At 40.1% G+C, this 19,839-nt stretch overlaps 1 protein-coding gene across 2 annotated transcripts in view; it reads right to left on the reverse strand.

Moving 5' to 3' along the window:
• The window catches only part of LRRC69 (leucine rich repeat containing 69), a 110,599-nt gene that overhangs the window by 21,303 nt on the left and 69,457 nt on the right, over window positions 1-19,839 (reverse strand). For both annotated transcript variants that reach the window (XM_075550614.1, XM_075550613.1), the window contains one exon: window positions 968-1,147. In XM_075550614.1, the coding sequence (XP_075406729.1) occupies window positions 968-1,147 (180 nt within the window). The remainder of the gene's footprint in view (window positions 1-967; window positions 1,148-19,839) is intronic.

The following is a 19,839-nucleotide window of genomic DNA, read 5'->3' on the forward strand; positions in this document are numbered from 1 at the left end:
CAGTCAAGTCAAGTCCAGTTCATAGCAACTCCCCGTGTGGCAAAGTTGACCTGCGCTCCTCAACCAGACAGTTCCATGAGATGCCAATGGTGGGTTTGAACCACCGAGCTTCCAGTGAATAGCCAAGTGTTAACCATTTGCTCTTCTCCTTTAGAGCTCCTGTGGTCCACAAGCCTTAATGATTTGCTACCTTTATGGGATAAGTTTGTTGGCCCTTTTGACTGCGCTTCATGAGCTATGTTAATTGCCATCGCAAAACTCCTGGAAGACACAATATTATAGATGCACTTTAGTGCACACTCATATATTAACAAAAAATTATTTTCCCTAGTGGAATATCAAAATGAATAATCCAAATTCACTGCCACAGAGTCAATTCAGACTCACAGCAACTCTGTAAGACAGAGCTCAGTAGGCTCAAGTAGAAAGAAAAACTTTTGAGAATGATGATGGCAACAAAAGTACAAATGTGCTTGACACAATGAATGTGTATATGTATTGTAAAAAGAATTGTATGAGCCCCCAATAAAATTTTTTTAAAGAGTTTTATAAATACAACTCTTTCTGTGAGTGTCCAAGACTGTGAATCTTCACAGGAGTAGAAAGCCTCATCTTTCTTCCACAAAGTAGCTGGTGATTTTGAGCTGCCAAACTTTTGATTAACAGCCAAAGCATAACAATAGCTCTCATTTTATTATTAAGATTAATAAAGTATCAATTTTATGGTTTAAAATTTTCAATTTATATGGAATATTCCTACAATATATGTGTTCTAATAAATGTAAATTGTGGGGTGATCATGATCATTGTGGACAATTACAAAATTTATCTATCAAAATCTGACATCATTCTATAAAGTTTAACTCTTAGCTATCTAGTTATTATTAGTTGACTTAGGATCTAAGTCTTAAGTAAAGACAAAGGATAAGAGGTCTTATCCTCACGTTCAGCAACAAGCACCATTTACCTTTGATGGAGGAACAAATTGAACACATTCCAGCCACATGGTTAGAAAGTACTTTCCACATATTGCACATTCTTTTCTTCGAGAAATTAAATTTCTGATCTGTGGGTAGCATGCTACGGCTTGCATTAGTAAAGAATCCTTTTCTGCTAGCTGATTCATTATAAGTCTTGATGCTATTTCCTAAATTAAAAAATAATATGATTCCTCAGATTATTCCCAAAATAACTCTGTGGCTTTAAATGAGTCACATTTTATGAATTTATATTTTTTAAATAAGTATGGAGAATTTATTTTTTCCAAAACTGTTTTATTGGGAACTAATACAGATATCATACTATTCCATAGTTCAATCACACCAAGTAGTATTGTACAATTGCTATAACAATTAGTTTCAAAATATTCTCTTCCTGCTTGAACTTCTTGATATCAGCCCCCTTGACCTCCACTCCTCCACTGCATTCCTCAGAGCTTCTGTTAAATAAAGATACCATACTATATATAATATATTATAAATGATTAACATTACAAATTATGTAGCTCCATTGCCATCAACATAAAGAGAGCAAGTTACATTATATCTGTAACTTTCACGTACAGAAACCTAAATCAGAATACACTTATACTGCATGTTAAATTTGATATATTTAGCTTCAAATTTGGTACATATAATTATAATATGCAAAAATTATGTAAAAATTCAGAATGGAGGACACTAAACTTGAGTCTATCACATGGACTAAGGGATAAATTCTTACTTCTTAAGGGTGATTCAGCAACTAATAGAACCTGTATCACCTGGTAGCTTTTAAGAACTAGACTCTAATCTACCCGAGACCTACTAGATAGCAATTTTCAGATGAATAAGGTTCGCAGGTAACTCAGACACACTGAAATTTAATAAATTCTGGTCCAGATGATGTGTTGCACTGAGTGCCTGACATCAGCCATCTTAGAGAAAATAACTTGTATGAGTCAAAGTTTTTAATTCCATTTGTATTAGCCCTATCCACACAGATATGTCCAGAAATTTCACCTTGTGTAATAATACCATTATAATATTAAACAACAAGGGGGAAAGTGAAGGCATGGAAGTCACCTTTCACTGTGACCCTTAATAACATTATCTCAAAATAAAAATTTTTGAAGTATGAAATATATAAAATAGAACCTTTACTGACCAAGCAAGTAAAACAAAATAAACATTTGCCTCACTCCATTAAATGTCCTCTCTTTTTTATTCCAGTAGTGTACAAGTCCTGTATAAATGTTACACAAATACTTCATGAAATTTTAATAGTGCATAAGATTGATTTATTCAGGACCTTTTGCTTGCCAATGTTTTTATATGAAATTATTTTTCCCAAGGGTATTAAACTATTCCAGATCAGGCTCTGCTAGGAATCTTTGGAGATATATACATAATTTTTTACTTCTTCACCCTAATTAAATTCAGCAACAATTTTTAAAATCACAACACAATCCTAGAGATTGCCGCATCTCTGTCCCCTATTACTTTACCCTCTCAGTTAGTATTATCCTAGGAAAGTGGCCTTTATACAGCCAACTGCCTTGGACATGGGTTACTTACATGCCTGATCCTTCAACAGCAACCTCCTACCCACTTCAACTCATTCTCCTGAATATTTGCAAGACTGAACTTGTCCTTTCTGAAAGCACTTCCCTTTCACACTAATATTCCTACCACTTCTAAATGATGTGTCTGTGCTCACACTTTGCCCAACTATTTATGCAGAAGGTAAATTGTGATTCAGAATCAGATATTGATTTTAAAGGTTATTTTTTTAGCTACAAGAATTCAATGGTTTAGTCTCACTTAAAGGTGCAGAAAATACATAGACAAAGATTCAGACCCCCACAATGAGGCATGACATCCCTCACTGAGGACAACACCAGAGACACAGTATGGGAATTGCTCCCGATCTGATCCCGCCAAACCGAGACAAAACACTAAGGGGGAGCAACAGAACAGCAAGAGAATGGAACGGTGAGGTCCCCAGAGAATGCTGAAGGTGCACTTTGGGGCCAGGGCATGGTGCCCCAACAGACAGGACTTGAAAACACTCCTAAAGGCCAACAACCAATCCTTGAACTAACTACAAGCTTTTCTTTCTTGTTTTGTTTGTCATTGGTTTGTTGTGGTGGTGGTTTTGTTGTATATTGTTGCTTGGTTTTGCTCTGTCTTGTTTTTGTGCATGTTAGTATCTCCACAGGTCTGTCTAAATAAGATTGGCTGGATGAACAATCTGGAGGAGAAAACAACGGGACTGACAGTTCCGGGGTGCATGGGAGAGGGGGAGGTGGGGGGAAAGTGTTAAGAAACCCAGGAAAAAGGGAATAACAAATGATCCAAATTCGTGGTGAGGAGGATGTAGGAGGCCTGGTAGGGTGTGACCAAGGGTAATGTAACCAAGAGGTATTACTGAAACCCAAATGAAGACTGAGCATAATAGGGGGACAAGAGGAATGTCAAAGGAAAGAGAGGAAAGAGCTAGAAGGGAAAGGGCATTTATAGAGGTCTAAATAAAGGCATGTACATATCCAAATATATTTATATATGAGGATGGGGAAATAGATCTATGGGCATATATTTATAGATTTAGCATTAAGGTGGCAGAAGGACATTGGGCCTCCACTCAAGTACTCCCTCAATGCAAGAATACTTTCTTCTATTAAATTGGCATTCTATGATATTCATTCCCAACACAACTGCTGAAGACAAAGTGGTTGAATAAGCAAATGTGGTAAAGAAAGCTGATGGTGCCTGGCTATCAAAAGATATAGAATCTGGGGTCTTAAAGGCTTGAAGGCAAACAAGCTGCCATCTAGCTCAGAAGCAACAAAGCCCACATGGAAGAAGCACACCAGCTGTGCAATCACAGGTGCTGAAGGGATCAGTCATCAGGCATCAAAGAACAAAACAATCATATCATTGTGTGCTCACCTCCCTGATATGATCGCTGAAGACAAATGGGTGCATAAGCAAATATGGTGAAGAAAGCTGATGGTGCCCTGCTATCAAAAGATATAGCGTCTTGGGTCTTAACGGCTTGAAGGTAAACAAGCGGCCATCTAGCTCAGAAGCAACAAAGCCCACATGGAAGAAGCACACCAGCCTGTGCAAGCACAAGGTGTTGAAAGGATCAGGTATCAGGCATCATCAGAACAAAAAATCATATCATAGTGAATGAGGCGGGGAGTGCGGAGTGGAGACCCAAAGCCCATTTGTAGGCCACTGGACATCCCCTTACAGAAGGGTCTTGGGGAGGAGACGAGCCAGTCAGGGTGTGATGTAGCAACGATGAAACATACAACTTTCCTCTAGTTCCTAAATGCTTCCTCCTTCCCACTATTATGGTCCCAATTCTACTTTATAAATCCAGCTAGATCAGAGGATGTACACTGGTACAGAGAGGAACTGGAAACAGGGAATTCAGGATGGATGATCCCTTCAGGACCAGTGGTGTGAGTGGCAATACTGGAAGGGTAGAGGGAGGTTGGGTTAGAAAGGGGGAACTGATTACAAGGATCTATATGTGACCTCATCCCTGGGGGACAGACAACAGAAAAGTGGTTGAAGGGAGACGTCAGACAGAGCAAGATATGACAAAATAATAAATTATCAAGGGTTCATGAGGGAGGGAAGAGTGAGGAGGGAGGGCAAAAAATGGAGAGCTAACACCAAGGGCTCAAATAGAAAGCAAATGTTTTGAGAATGATGAGGGCAATGAATGTACAAATGTGAGTTACACAACTGATGTATATATGGATTGTGATAAGAGTTGTTTGATCCCCTAATAAAATGATTAAAAAAAGAAAGAAAATGTGAATATTAAAAAAAAGATTCAGTCCTTGAAATAACACATGGGAGATGAATTTGTTTAATTATATGGAGATGATGGAAGAGTTTAAGTAACTACAGAGATCTGTAAAGAGGAGCCTGGGTGAGTGAGAGTGAGTGAGTGAGTGGGAGGTGAAGAGTGAGTGCAATAATGCGAACATTCTTTTAGAAGATTACAGTTTTTTTGTTTTGTTTTGTTTTTTAAACATTTTATTAGGGGCTCATACAACTCATACCACAATCCATGCATATACATACATCAATTATATAACGCACATCTGTATATTATTTGCCCTAGTCATTTTCTTTTTTTTCTTTTCTTTTTTTACATTTTATTAGGGGCTCATACAACTCATCACAATCCACACATATACCTACATCAATTGTATAAAGCACATCCGTACATTCTTTGCCCTAATCACTCTCAGAGTATTTGCTCTCCACTTAAGCCCTCTGCATCAGGTCCTCTTTTTTTTAGATTACAGTTTTTGAGGATAAACAATGTAATGATTGTCTAAATCCAGTGTTATTGAAAGGGAAATACATCGTTTGGGGAAAAATAAATTGTTCTTTTGAAATAGCTCATATATAATTACAATGGGAATATATGTTAGATAAAAAGTAATAGGTCAAAGATCATTTCTATTTTTAATTCATCAGAAATTAAAATTAGTTTCAGATGTCTTTAATTTTGCCTTGTATATGGCTAGTTAATTTATATAATTTGAATTATAAAATGTCTAAATGAATATAAGTCTTTAGAAGGAATGATGTACTTTGAAAATATTATGTTACTGTGTGCATGAAACACAGGGAAATTTAGAATCAAGAGAAAAGCTGTCCATCTGATAGATACCTAGGTAAACGCTTAAACAAAACCCTGGATCCATGATTGATTCGCTCTATAACCTGGTCTGGAGGTTAAAATCTCTGAAGTAAGAGTTTTACCAATACTACATAGCATAGAATTAAATTGAAATGATTAAACTAGAAAACACTGGTAGAACATTGGGCTGACTACTCACTCAGCCTTCTACACAAACCAGAGCATCCTCCAACTGGGATTACCTCTGTCTCCCTTCCCCTAACCTCCCAGTATCACTTTTCTGAGGCAATATTGCCACAGGGACTCTGGCAGCCAATGGTGTAGCTTGGCATTATTGACGCAACACCTAATTGCTCTTTTGTGAAGTTAATAGACTCTCTGGGACTTTGTTTCATTATCTATAAGATGGAACAATAATAGAACCTACATATAATGAACTGAATAAAACTTGTGGAGAAGTTCTGCCTCTGTTCCAGTCAATAAGACCCTGTTAGGAACTAGGAGAAGTCCTGCGGGCATAGTGGGTGACTGGCCATCATGATATCAGCAGTTTGACCTCACCAGTGTATCTGTGGGAGAAAGATGAGGCTTTCTGCTCCCATAAAGATTTAGTCTCAGAAACATAAAGGGCAAAGCTACACTGACCTCTAGGGTTACTCTGAGTTGGAATTGGCAGTGGGCTTGGTTTGGTTTTAGGAAACAAGAGGTTTGGTCCTAAACTAAATCCCTTCTGAATGTTGTTTTACAAAAAGGAAAGAATACAAACACATACGGGTCACGGGGTTGGGGACAGATGTCATGTAACTATACGTCTACAAGCAGCCAAGAAAAATCAAAGATCCTGAGACTACTGATAAAGTACTCTCCCAAAGAACTGATTCCCTGGGACCGGGATAAAATGGCAACCCGAAAAGACTCACCCCTCTGGAGCTCCTGCTGCTAGACCAGAAAATTGGGAGGTAAGGTGAAGGAAATGGGGAGGTAGAGTCCTGAAAATAGATCTAGGGTACTAGGGTCTCTCCCGAACCTCTTTTTGCATGTGATTTCCACTCACAAAGCAAACCAAGGATGTTTTAAAGTGCTCTAGCTTTGGCGAGCCCGCAGGCTCTGGCTGCACCCTTGCAGGGTAGAGAGATTTCTCCAGGCTAACGCCTGAGAGGGGACAGAATGGAGAACCCACATCGGAGCTCTCCACACATTGGCTGCTTTGAGCTCAGCCTGGAAAGTGGCTGTGGCAGTTAGCCATAATTTGGAGAAGAAAAAGGAGATATTTACCTTAGGTAGATCGTGGTGTGGGATAAAATAGGTGGAAAGTCGGAGTCCAGGGAGTGAATTTAGTTCTAATTGGCCGAGAAGAAAACAACCACCCTGATAAGGTAGATCTCCCCCTCCGGGGGTCAGCCTGACAGCCCCCAATCAGAGCACATCACAAGCATAACATTAAAAAGGGCGAAATATATATTAATGGTTTAAAACTCAAACCCCAGTCTGGTTGCTCAGCTCCAAGGAGCGCATAGGCAGTGGGGGGAGGGGTGTTTAACATAAATTAGCATAAGAAGAAATATAGTTAAGGAATGACAGAACTCAGCTACAGGGCCTAACAGCTTTTTTTTTTAAATAACAAAGACTCTCTGTAGCATGTATCAGCTTCAAACTGCACGGAGCTGCTGCCTAGAGACTGTGGGAGGCAATGTAATTTGATCTTATTGTGGCTGGCCAGGGGGATAAAAAATAAACTCCTCTGCTCTAGTAGGAACTAGCAGTCTAGATAGGAAAATAAACACAACTTCCCTTTCAGTGATTCTACACATAGCTTGGGAGGCCTGTCCTGGGGACCTGGAAGGGACTGTGGGAACACCCCAGCCCCCACCCCTGATGCAGTGCTACATACAGCACAAAGCATGTAGAACAGTGAACTCCAGCACTCAATTGACGCCTGTTCACGGGTATGACCTTGCCTTTGAAAGTAATCCCACACAGTGTCTGTGGAACCCTACATCAAACGGGTACACCACCGTGCTCCCTTGAGGAAGAGTTGGAACTCCTCCAGTCTCACTGACAGGGGATCAAGTCTCAGCTATCTCCTTACCTACTACTCTATTTCTTCTCACTTTATTCACTAGCCCTTCTATCGTTCCCACTGCACTCAGTCTCAATGAACTCAGGTTTGTGTTGGGGGTTTTTTTTTCTCTCTCTTTCTTCTTTTTCCTTGTTTTTTTTCCCCCTCTTTCTCCTCTTCTCACTCACTCCTATCATATGCCACTACTGGCTTCCAGGTCACTACCCTCTGCTTAGGACAAATCAACCCAAATAGCAGGAGGAACTCCAGCCTGCCCTCGTGGGAGGGCTGTGCACCACACAAGGCAGCTGGGACAAACATCTACACCGTGCTGCGCTGCTGAGGAAACCTGCATTGGACCACTAAGGCGATCTTGTAAACTAGGGAAATTGTGCCCAGCACCACTGGGTCTCGGCATTAAAAGGGCACACCAACCTGCCATTGTGGGGCAGGGTCTAAACCCCTCTAGCCCCACATTCAAGCAATCATAGATCAGGTACACCTTTATTCTTTATTTCCTCCTTCTCTCTCTCCTCCCTCTTTACCATCACAGCCAATTTTAGTGAACTCAGTTGGGGTTTTTCCCCTTCTTTCTCTTTCTCTTTATTTCCTCTTTCTGTCTTTGTTCTCTTTGCTTCTCTCCCTGCTCGTATGACTCGCTCTTCTCCCTCTCATTCCTTTCACATGCCACTGCTGATTCCCAGACACCTACACTCTGCCTAGGGCAACCCTGTCTTCCCAGTGGGCAGCCTTCCCCTAAGACAGTGCTGTACACAGAACGAGTCAGTGCTACACACAGCACAGCACGGGGTCAGCTATTTCTTTATCTATTTTAAAAATTCTCTCTCATTCTCCTTCTTTTTCTCTTCTTTTTTTCTTTGTGTTCTTCTTTCATGTTTTCTTCTTTTGTCCTCTTCTAGCTCTTCTTAATTGCCTGCCACAACCTCAGCAGATTCAGTTCTCCTTCTTTGTTATTTTCCTTTCTTAATTTTTTAAATGTTTTCACTTGTTTAATCTGTGCATTTTAGTTGTGCGTGTGAGTGGGGGTCGATTATCTTGGCATTGTTTCTCCAGTCTGTGTCTTCCTATTGCTCTCTTTTTCCTCTCCTTTCACTCTCTTTCCTGTCACAAGCCACTAGCGACCTCCAGACCACTCCACTCTGCCTACAGAAACTCTGAAGACCCAGCTGGGGGATCTCCCACCCACATTTATTGGCTTGACAAGCAGCTGGGGAATTCAGGCTGGTCCTCTTCCACACACCAAGCAGAAAGAAGTTCTTACCTACAAAAAGTGGGGGCATGCCCAGCCTAAATCCCGAGGCCCTAAAAGTGACTGGGGGAAATGGTTGACCACCACTGGTGGGGTTCCATGCTACTGCGGGAACATCCACCCAACCGCCAATGCGGTCTCTCTGTCTACGGTAACTACCCTGACAGCTACAAAGCTCTACACCAAAAAGGGTATACCCACATGCCCTCCTCAGCACTCCAGTTGCAAAGGAAAACACCATAGGCCAGCCGACATGCTCCAATAACCATGAAGCCTACTTATAAATCAGCCAGGGAAGCGACGCCCTTGTGGGTCCACAACAACCTGACCAATGTCACATGAGAGGAATATCCGAAACACATTCCAAGTAATGGAATACTGATGGCTAGGATAAGAGAGAAACCACAAGAAGATATAGCAATAGCCTGACCCCTCAATACAACTACTGCAGATAGTTCATAGAAGTGCTCATACAAGTCCCCCAAGAGAGAGCCCAGGGCTCTTATACTCAGGAAGATGGCTCCAGGCTCCTATAAAACAACATGCAAACGGCAAGCAGTTCTAACAGCTTCAACAAAAAAATCAGGAGAAATAGAAGATAATGCCAGAAGAAGTCATGAACTTAACAATGGGTACAGAAGAAGCAGATATTGACTTGACACAAAAAGTAATTTTCAAAATGCTGCTTGAAGTCATAAACTAAATGAGGGAAACAATGCGGGGGGGGGGAGAAGAAATGATAGAGGAAATAAAGGCAACACACCAAAGGGAAATACAAGAGTTAAGGGATAAAATAACAAAATCCAATGACAAATTGACAGACCTTGCCAATAGACTTGAGGAGGCAGAGAATTGCACCAATGACCTAGAGGAAAACCAAGCAGATTTGAACAAATGGGGAAAGCAGTCAAATTAGCTGAAAAAACCTTGAGAGCCATGTCAAGCCATGCTGTGAAAAGAAACAATATTAGAATAATTGGACTACTGGAACAAGACACACCAAAGAAGTCAACAGTGAAAATAGCAAGGGAATTCTTAGAGGAAAACTTCCCCAGCTTAGTAAATGAAAATCAGGCAACCATTCAAGAGGTTGAAAGAACACCAGCCAGAGTGAATCCCAAGAAGTCATCAAGGCATATAATTGTCAAATTATGAGGAAAAGGAGATTATAAAAGCAACTAGAGAAAATCAAATAGTCATGTATAAAGGTACCCCAGTAAGAGTATGTTCAGACCTATTAACAGAAATGACGAAGAAGTGGAGGGAATGGAGTAACATATTCCAAAAATTGAAGGAAAACAACACAAACCCAAGAATATTTTACCCAGCCAAATTATCTATTAAGATTGATGGAGAAATAAGAGTCTTCCTAGAAAAGGACAACCTCAAAGAATACATAAAAAAAAATCCAACCCTACAAAAGATCCTTGCCGATCCAGTATGTGCAAAAGATCAACACTCACCAAGGGCAAATAAGAGACCATCATATAGAACAACTCCACCCATAGGCGACAAAGAGGATACAGCCCTCAGGATGGCATCAGCTCAATAGTGGAAAGAAAGCAAACAGAAACCACACACATAACACAAGCAGATAATACAGGTATATTGGAAAATATCCAACACAAAAGGTACAAGATGATATTATAGAGTCCACAGATGGATATAATAACACTGAATATCAATAGCCTGAACTCAGGCATTAAAAGGCAGAAGATCAATACTCACCGAGGGAAAATGAGAGACCATCACATAGAACAACTCCACCCATAGGGCAACAAAGAGGAAACAGCCCCCAGGATAGCATCAGCTCAATAGTGGAAAGAAGGCAAACATAAATCACACACACAACACAAGCAGATAAGATAGGTAGATAGGAAAATATCCAACACAAAAGGTACAAGATGATATCACAGAGTCCACAGATGGATATAATAACACTGAATATCAATAGCCTGAACTCGGGCATTAAAAGGCAGAGGCTAACAGAATGGTTCAGGAAACATAATCCATCGATCTGATGTCTCCAGGAGACTCATCTCAAGCTTGCAGACAAAAACAGGTTTAGAATTAAAGGCTGGAGAAAAATATACCAAGCAAATGGTAATGCAAAACAGCAGGGGTAGCGATCTTAATATCTGACCAAATTGACCTCAAGATACAGGCAATAACAAGAGACAAGGGGGGGCACTATATAATGCTCAGGGGAACAATAGACCTAGAACACGTGAGCATAATAAATATATATGCACCTAACGAGAGACCTGAGAAATTCATAAATCAAACACTCCAAAAGATGAAAAAAGAGATCACAGGCTCAACAATTATAGTTGGTGACTTTAATACACCACTCTCTGTAAAAGACAGATCATTGGGAAAGAACCTCAACAAGGAGGCTACAGATCTCAATAGCACAATTGGACGACTTGACTTGATAGGTATTTCCAGAGCTTTCTACCCACATGCAAAAAATGCACATTCTTTTCAAGTCCACATGACACATAATCAAAAATAGACCACATGCTGGGACTCAAGTTGAACTTGAGTAAATTCAAGCACATACAGGTTATACAGACATCTCTCTCTGATCATTGCATCATAAAGCTGGAAATTAACAGAAGGACAGTGAAGAAAACAAGGGCAAACAATCGGAGGATGAAAATTTTCCTATTTCAAAAGGAGTGTGTATTGACCCAGATCAGAGATGAAATCGGGAAGTTTCTAGAAACCAACGAGAATGAAAATATGACGTAGCAAATCCTGAGGGATACAGCAAACGCATTAATCAGAGGAAGGCTGATAGCAATAAATGCACACATTAAAAAAGAAGAGAGACTCATGGATGATATGCTGACACAAAACTTACACCAATTAGAGCAGATTCAACAGAACAACCCTATTAATAGCAAGAGGATAGATATAATAGAAATCAGAGCCGAGATACAGGAGACACGAAAACTATGGGAAAAATTAATGCTGTTAAAAGTTGGTTCTTTGAAAGAATTAACAGAATTGATAGACCTCTGGCAAACCTAACCAAAGAAAGGAAGGAACAAACGACATTTGCAAGGATGAGGAATGAAATGGGGGATATTACAATGGACCCTAATGAAATCAAAAGGATAATTACACAGTATTATGAAGGTCTATACTCTAACAAATTCAGCAAGTTGGAAGACATGGACAAATATTTGGAAACACAATCTCTCCCTAGACTATCTCAGATGGATGTCAAGAATCTCCACAGACCCATAGCAATGGAAAAAATAGAAAAGGTAATCAAGGGATTACCAACAAAAATATCCCCTGGGTTAGATGTCTTCACTGGAGAATTCTGCCAAGCATTCAGGGAAGAACTGACACCAATCCTGTACAAACATTTCCAGAATGTAGAAGAAGATGGAAAACTCCCAAACTCTTTCTATGAAGCTAGTATAACTGATACCTAAAGCGGGCAAAGATGCCACAACAATCGAAAACTATAGACACATATCCATAATAAATATTGATGCAAAAATCCTTAACAAAATAGAATGCAAAAACATATTAAAAAATAATTCACCATGACCAAGTGGGATTAATACCAGGGATGAAGGGATGGTTCAACATACGAAAGACCATCAGCATTATTCGCCAAATTGGCAGGAAAAATGATAAGAACCACATGATAATATCGATAGATGCGGAAAAAGCATTTGACAACATCCAAGACACATTCCTGTTTAAGACACTCAAGAAGATAGCAATAGAAGGAACATTCCTCAATACTATACAACCCATATATGAAAAACCAATATCTAACGTGGTAGTTAATGGAGAAGAGATGAAAACAATTCTATTAAAAAAGTGGTCCAGACAAGGATGCCCCTTGTCCCTAATCCTATTTAATATCATACTGGAGGTCCTAGCTAACAACATAAGACAAATGAAAGATATTGAAAATATTCATCTGAGGAAGAGGCAAAATTATCATTATTAGCAGACTATATAAGTCTATATATGGAAGATCCCTAAAACTCCACAATTAGAGTGATGGAAGCAATAGAGAAATATGGCAGAGTGGCAGGATACAAAATCAACAAACAGAAGTCTACTGGACTGTTCTACACATCAGACAAGATCACAGAGAGATGATTAAAAAGGTAGTACCCTTTAAAATAGCCAAGCACAAATTGAAATACCTAGGGATATACCTGACTAAAAAAATGAAAGATTTGTATGAGGAAAATTATAAAACACTACTTCAAGAAATCAAGAGTGGCCTCAACAAATGGAAAAATATCCCATGTTTGTGGATTGACAGACTCAATAGAGTAAAGATGTCAGTTCTGCCCAAGAGAACTCCTCAAGAAGAAGGACAAAGTGGGAGGGCTTGCTCTACCTGATTTCAGCACATACTATTTGGCTACAGTAGTCAAAACAGTGTGGTACTGGCATAATAACAGATATTCAGACCAATGAGAAAGAGCTGAAGACCCAGAAATAAAAACATCAGCATACAGGCAACTGATCTTTGATAAGGGCCCAAAAAATATTTAATGGGAAGAAGATGCCATCTTCAATAAATGGTGCTAGAAAAAATGGATACCTACCTGCAGAAAAATGAAGCAAGACCCTTAACTCACTCCATGCACAAGAATAAACTCAAGATGGATCACAGAACTTGACATGAAACCCCAATTAGGACCATTAATGAGGGAATTGGGACAAACCTGACAACCTTGGCACAGGGAATACAGAGGCTATCAGAAATAGGGAAGGACACAAACACAGAAAAGTCACAAATAGACAAGTGGGATATAGTGAAGACAAGACACCTGTGTACATAAAAATAATTCAAGAGTCCACCAACTGGAAAAACATCTTTAGCAATGACACATCGGACACAGGCCTGACTACTAAAATCTACAATACTTTGCAAGCTTACAGTAAGAGAAAAACTAATTGCCCACTGAGGAGGGGGGCAAAGGACCTGAACAGAAGTTTCACAGAGTCTGAAATTTGAATGGCCAATAAACATATGAAAAAATGTTCCCGATCATTAGCCATAAGGGAAATGCAAATCAAAACAACTATGAGATACCACCTAACACCCTCAAAAATATCCCAATTCAAAAAATCAGAAAACAGCAAGTGTTGGAGGGGCTGTGGTGAGATAGGAACTCTTATCCACTGCTGGTGGACCTGTAGGTATGTACAGCCACTATGGAAATTGATTTGGCAATTTCTCAAACAGATGGAAATTGAGTTACCATACAACCTAGCAATCCCCCTACTGGGCAAAAACCCAGAAGAGGCAAGAAGCAAACTACGGCCAGACATCTGTACTCCAATGTTCATTGCAACATAGTTCACAATCGCAAGGAGTTGGAAACAACCCAAATTTCCATAAACAACGAATGGATTAAAAAACTGTGGTATATACATACAATGGAGTACTATGCATCGTTAAAAAGCAGTGATGAATGCATGAAGCATATCACCACACAGGAAGAACTGGAGGAAATTATGCTAAGTGAAGTAAGTCATGTACAAAAGGACAAGTATAACATGAGTCCCCTTAGGTAAATTACATATATATATATATATATATATATAAAGAAAGAACAGAAAGGTAAGTGCAAAAGGGGCACAGCGAAAAAGCTACTGTATACAAACACTCCAGGGGTGGGGTCCAGGTAGTATGGCAGGGGCCAGACCAAATCCAGGGGTACATATTGTAGTCAACTAAAAAGGGGGTGGAGGGAGGAAAGGGGAAAGGGAAAAAAAAGATGTGCGATGGGGGAATAGTGCATTGACCCACCCAAGGGGAGGGTATTGTTTGTGTCTCCACAGGGAAAGAGGGACCAAATTGAAAGCCAGTGCCAGATGAATGCAGTGTGCCGGCAAGGAGTGGGGAGCCAGTGGAGGGGCCTGAGGGCTCGGCCACTGTACCTGCTACGTGGACAACTGCCCCTCCCCCCAGAAGAATTTACTTGAGAGGACGGCACTGAAGATGCAGGTAGGAGAGAGGGGCATGTTTGATCAGAGCAAATGGGAGTAAATGAAGGGGGAGGAAGAGACAGTGGGGCACAACCTCACCCACCAGGCATGGAGGACGATATCCCCGCTCTGAACAGTCACGGGACAGAGTAGACAATATGGCTGGTTCCACTACGAGGCACGCTGTCCCTTGATGGTCCAGGGCCCTAAGGGGGACAACACTGGAGACTCAGTGTCTGGACTGGCTCAGACTGACCCTGTGACACTGGTGCAGCAGAGCAACTGTGGGAGCAGAGCAGGGAGTCCCTGAGGGAGTACAAAGGATAGACTCTGGGGCCAGAGCATGCTATTCCATTGGACCTGACTGAAGAACACACCTAGAGATCAAAAATCAGGCCTTAATCTATTTACAGGTTTTTCTTTCTTTTTAAAAATTTTTTCTTTTAATTAATTTATTCTTCTGTGGATAATTGGTTTCCTTTTTTATTTCCATCGATGTGTTCTCACTCATAGCCTATCTTCCTATGGCTTGATTTTTGGTGTATGTTATTATCTCTATAGCTCTATCTAGATAATATAGACTGGATGAATAGTCTGCAGGAGAAAACACGGGACCTTTGGTTCCAGGGGGACATGGGAGATGGGGAGGTGGGGGTAAGGAGGTGGTGCTAACCAACCCAGGGACAGGGGAGCAACAAGTGATCCAAAATCAGTATCAAGGAGGGTGTGAGAGGCCTGGTATGGATTCAGCAAGGGCAATATAACCAAGATAAATTTCTGAATCCCAAATGAAGGCTGAGCATGATAGTGGGACAAGAGGAAAGTAAAAGAAAATAGAGGAAAGAGCAAGGTGACAAAGGATATTTATAGAGGTCTAAAGACTAGAATGTACATATGTAAATATATTTATATAAGAGTGTGGGGAAACAGATCTATGTGCATATATTTATAGGTTTAGTATTAAGGCAGCAGGTGGACATTGGACCTCCACTCAAGTACTCCCTCAATGCAAGAACCCTTTGTTCTATTAAATTGACATTCCAGGATGCACACCTTCCTGACACAATCACTGAAAACAAACGTGTGCATAAGCAAATGTGGTGAAGAAAGCTGATGGTGTCCGGCTATCAAAAGACATAGCACCGTGAAGATAAACAAGTGGCCATCTAGCTAAGAAGCAACAAAGCCCATGGAAGAAGCACACCAGGTTGTGTGACCACAAGCTGTCGAAGGGATCAGGTATCAAGCATCAAAGAACAAAAAATCATATGATTGTAAGCGTGGGTGAGTGCAGAGTAGAGACTCAAAGCCCATTGGTAAGCTACTGGACACCCCCTTACTGAAGGGTTGTGGGGAGGAAATGAGCGAGTTAGGGTGCAGGGTAGCAAAGATGAAACATACTACTTTCCTCTAGTTCTTAAATACTTCCTTGCCCCCACTATCATAGTCCCAATTCTACCCTACAAATCTGGCGCAATCAGAGGATGTACATTGGTACAGATAGCAACTGGAAACGCAGGGAATCCAGAACAGATGACTCCTTCAGGACCAGTGGTGAGAGTGGCAATGTCTGGAGGGTAGAGAAAATGTTGGGTAGAAAGGGGGAACTGATTATAAGAATCTATGTATAGCCTCATCCCTGGGGGTTGGACAGCAGAGAAGAAGCAGGGGGAGATGTCAGACAGTGTAACATATGACAAAATAATAATTTATGAATTATGAAGGGTTCTTGAGGTAGGGGGGAGTGGAGAGGGAAGGGGAAAATGAGCAGCAGATATTAAGGGATCAAGTAGAAGACAAATGTTTTGAGAGTGATGATGGCAACAAATGTATATATGTGCTTGACATAATGGATGTATGTATGGATTATGTTGGAAATTGTATGATCCCCAATAAAATGATTTTTTTAAAAAAACCTGATTCCTTAATTTAGATTTCTAGCCCTCCAAATAGGAATGGGTATAATGATGTGCCAGGTTAGCAATCCAAATCCACCAGCTGCCCTGTGAGGAAAGGTTTCATGCTCCATAAAAAACCACAGCTCCAGAAATGTCCAGGGACAGATCTACTTGTCCTACAAGTGTGCTATGAGTTGGAATTGACTTGGTGTCAATAAATTGGTTGGTTGGTTGGTTGGTTGGTTGGTTGGTTGGCTGGTTGGCTGGTTGGCTGGTTGGTTGGTTGGTTGTTTGGGGACCCTAATTGTGAGACTATACAATGCTGTTCTTTAAAGCCACCCACTTTGTGGTATATTTTGTTAGGACAGAACAAGGAAGCTGAATCACTGCCTAATTTATAGGCTATAAGGAACTAAATTAATTCTAATTGAGTACTCAGACCAGAACGTTACCCATAGTAAGTTTAATGTAAGTTCTAAATAGTATTATTCTTAAATGACTGCTACAAGAACAACAAATACATTTAAATGAATTAAACACTGCTGTTTTTGAAATAATTTACAACTTAACTTCAAATAATAATTTTTTCTCCCACAAAAGATTAACAGAAAATGTTGTCCCTGGAAGTATAGATTGATTCTCTAGAAAGGTATTTAACAGCAGCTCATCAAAGTTTTAACGATGCCAATTCTTGGATCAGAAATTTCACTGGTAAGTAATAAAGATGTGAGTCAAACATTTTCTAAGAGGATGATCACTGTGGCCTTGCATATAAAGGCCAAATAGTCAGGTAATTCTTAATAATCTAAATGTCCGAAAATAGGGAAACAGGTAGGTAAGTCATGGCACAAATATAATGTATTAGTAAAAAAAGATGTACACCGATTTTCACTGATGTTGAAAGAGTCTACTGATGGCATAGTGGTTACCTGTTGGCCTGCTAACTACAAGGTGAGCAGTTTGAAACCACCAGAAGTTCTATGGTAAAAAAAAAAAAGAGAGAGAAAGAGGGAAAGAGAGGCTTTCTACTCTCATTAAGAGTTATAGTCTCATCAAAGTGGGTGCATAAGCAAATGTGGTGAAGAAAGCTGATGGTACCCGGCTATCAAAACATATAGCATCTGGGGTCTTAAAGGCTTGAAGATAAACAAGTGGCCATCTAGCTGAGAAGCAACAAAGCCCACATGGAAGAAGCACACCAGCCTGTGTGATCACCAGTTGTCAAAGGGATCGGGTATCAGGCATCAAAGACCCAGAACAAAAAAAAATCGTATCATTGTCAATGAGGGGACGTACAGAATGGAGACCCAAAGTCCATCTGTAGATAGCTAGACATCCCCTTACAGAAGGGTCGTGGGGTCAGTCAGGGTGCACTATATCACCTATGAAACATACAACGTTCCTCCAGTTCTTTAATGCTTTTTCCACCCCACTATCATCATCCAATTCTACCTTACAAATCTGGCATGTACACTAGTATAGATAAGAACTGGAAACCTTGGGAATCTGGGACAGATAAACCCCTCAGGACCAATAATGAGAACAGCAATACCAAGAGGCGAAGGGAAAGGTGAGGTAGAAAGGGGGAAACTGATCACAAGGATCTACATATATCCCCCTCCTGGGGGACAAACAACAGAAATGTGGGTGAAGGAGACATTGGTCATTGTAAGATATGACAAAATAATAAGAATTTATAAATTATCAAGGGTTCATGAGGGAGGAAGGATGGGGGAGAGAGGGGGAAATAAGGAGCTGATACCAAGGGCTTAGGTAGAAAGCAAATGTTTTGAGAATGATGATGGCAACAAATGTACAAATGTGCTTGACACCATAGATGTATGTATGTATGTATGTATGGTGATAAGAGTTGTACGAACCCCCCGTAAAATGATTAAAAAAGAAGAGTTCCAGTCTCAAAAACTCACCCTGTCCCCTAGGGTTACTATGAGGGGACATCGACTCAATGGCAATGAGTTTGGGTTTTGATTTGTTTTCCTTATAATGATGCTAATGATATTTTCCAAATATTTTCAAAAAGTAAGCATATTTTTAGTTTGCACTCATCTTTGGTTTTTGAAAAAATTAAAACACAGAGAAAGTTCTAGAAGAATAGTGTCCCGGAAAGAATCGTGGTTAGATCTCTTAGTATTGGATCTCTGAGAATTTCACAACTTCTCTTAGCTTATTTTTATTTTTTTAATTTCTCTAAATGAGTTTGGAAGCTTTTAAAATTCAAGAACTTGAAAAATTCTGAAAGATATTATAATAGATTTTTGGATTTGTTTTTCATGCTAGTGTTATAACTCTTTATAATGAACATGTATTGCTTTTAAACAAGGGGAATAGTAGAAATACACTAAACTATTGAATGAAGCTAGCTGTTCACTGCAACCAAGAATCCTTACATAATTAGAGAAAAATCCTAAGACATCTTTCCTGTTCAACTATAGACCCAAATGGACAGGAAAGTTCAAATGCATGATGGGATAATCATCCTCAACTGTGAAAGGATCCACAAATATCAACTCCGGTACCACCAGAGCACATGCAAAAAGGGTCCTCTAATATGTTTCCCTATTTTTTTCTTTTAAGAGCATCTCCTTGCTTCATGCACGTGAAACCTGACTTCTAATCATAATTACTCATCGAACTGAGGGGAGAGGGAACAACCAAAGAGGGAATGAAAGGGACAAGGGTACCACTCGGGACCATTCAAATATGTCCTTAGGCCATCTGGTATTTCACTTGGGAGTCTAAGAAGAATATAAGTTCCTCCCTTTTCCTTTCAACAATGACAAAAGTGTTTTTGTATCTCTAAATGTGGTCTCTATCAGGTAGCATTCTGTGGGATTCTGTAAACCAGACATAAAGATTAGGACTAGCATCCTCATGACCAGTGGACCAGGTAGCAGAAATGCTTTAACAGGAATATCTATGACATTGAAACGGGGAAGTTAATTTGAAGACATGTGAGA

The sequence above is a fragment of the Tenrec ecaudatus genome, chromosome 5 (genome assembly GCF_050624435.1).
Source record: "Tenrec ecaudatus isolate mTenEca1 chromosome 5, mTenEca1.hap1, whole genome shotgun sequence".
NCBI lineage: Eukaryota > Metazoa > Chordata > Mammalia > Afrosoricida > Tenrecidae > Tenrec > Tenrec ecaudatus.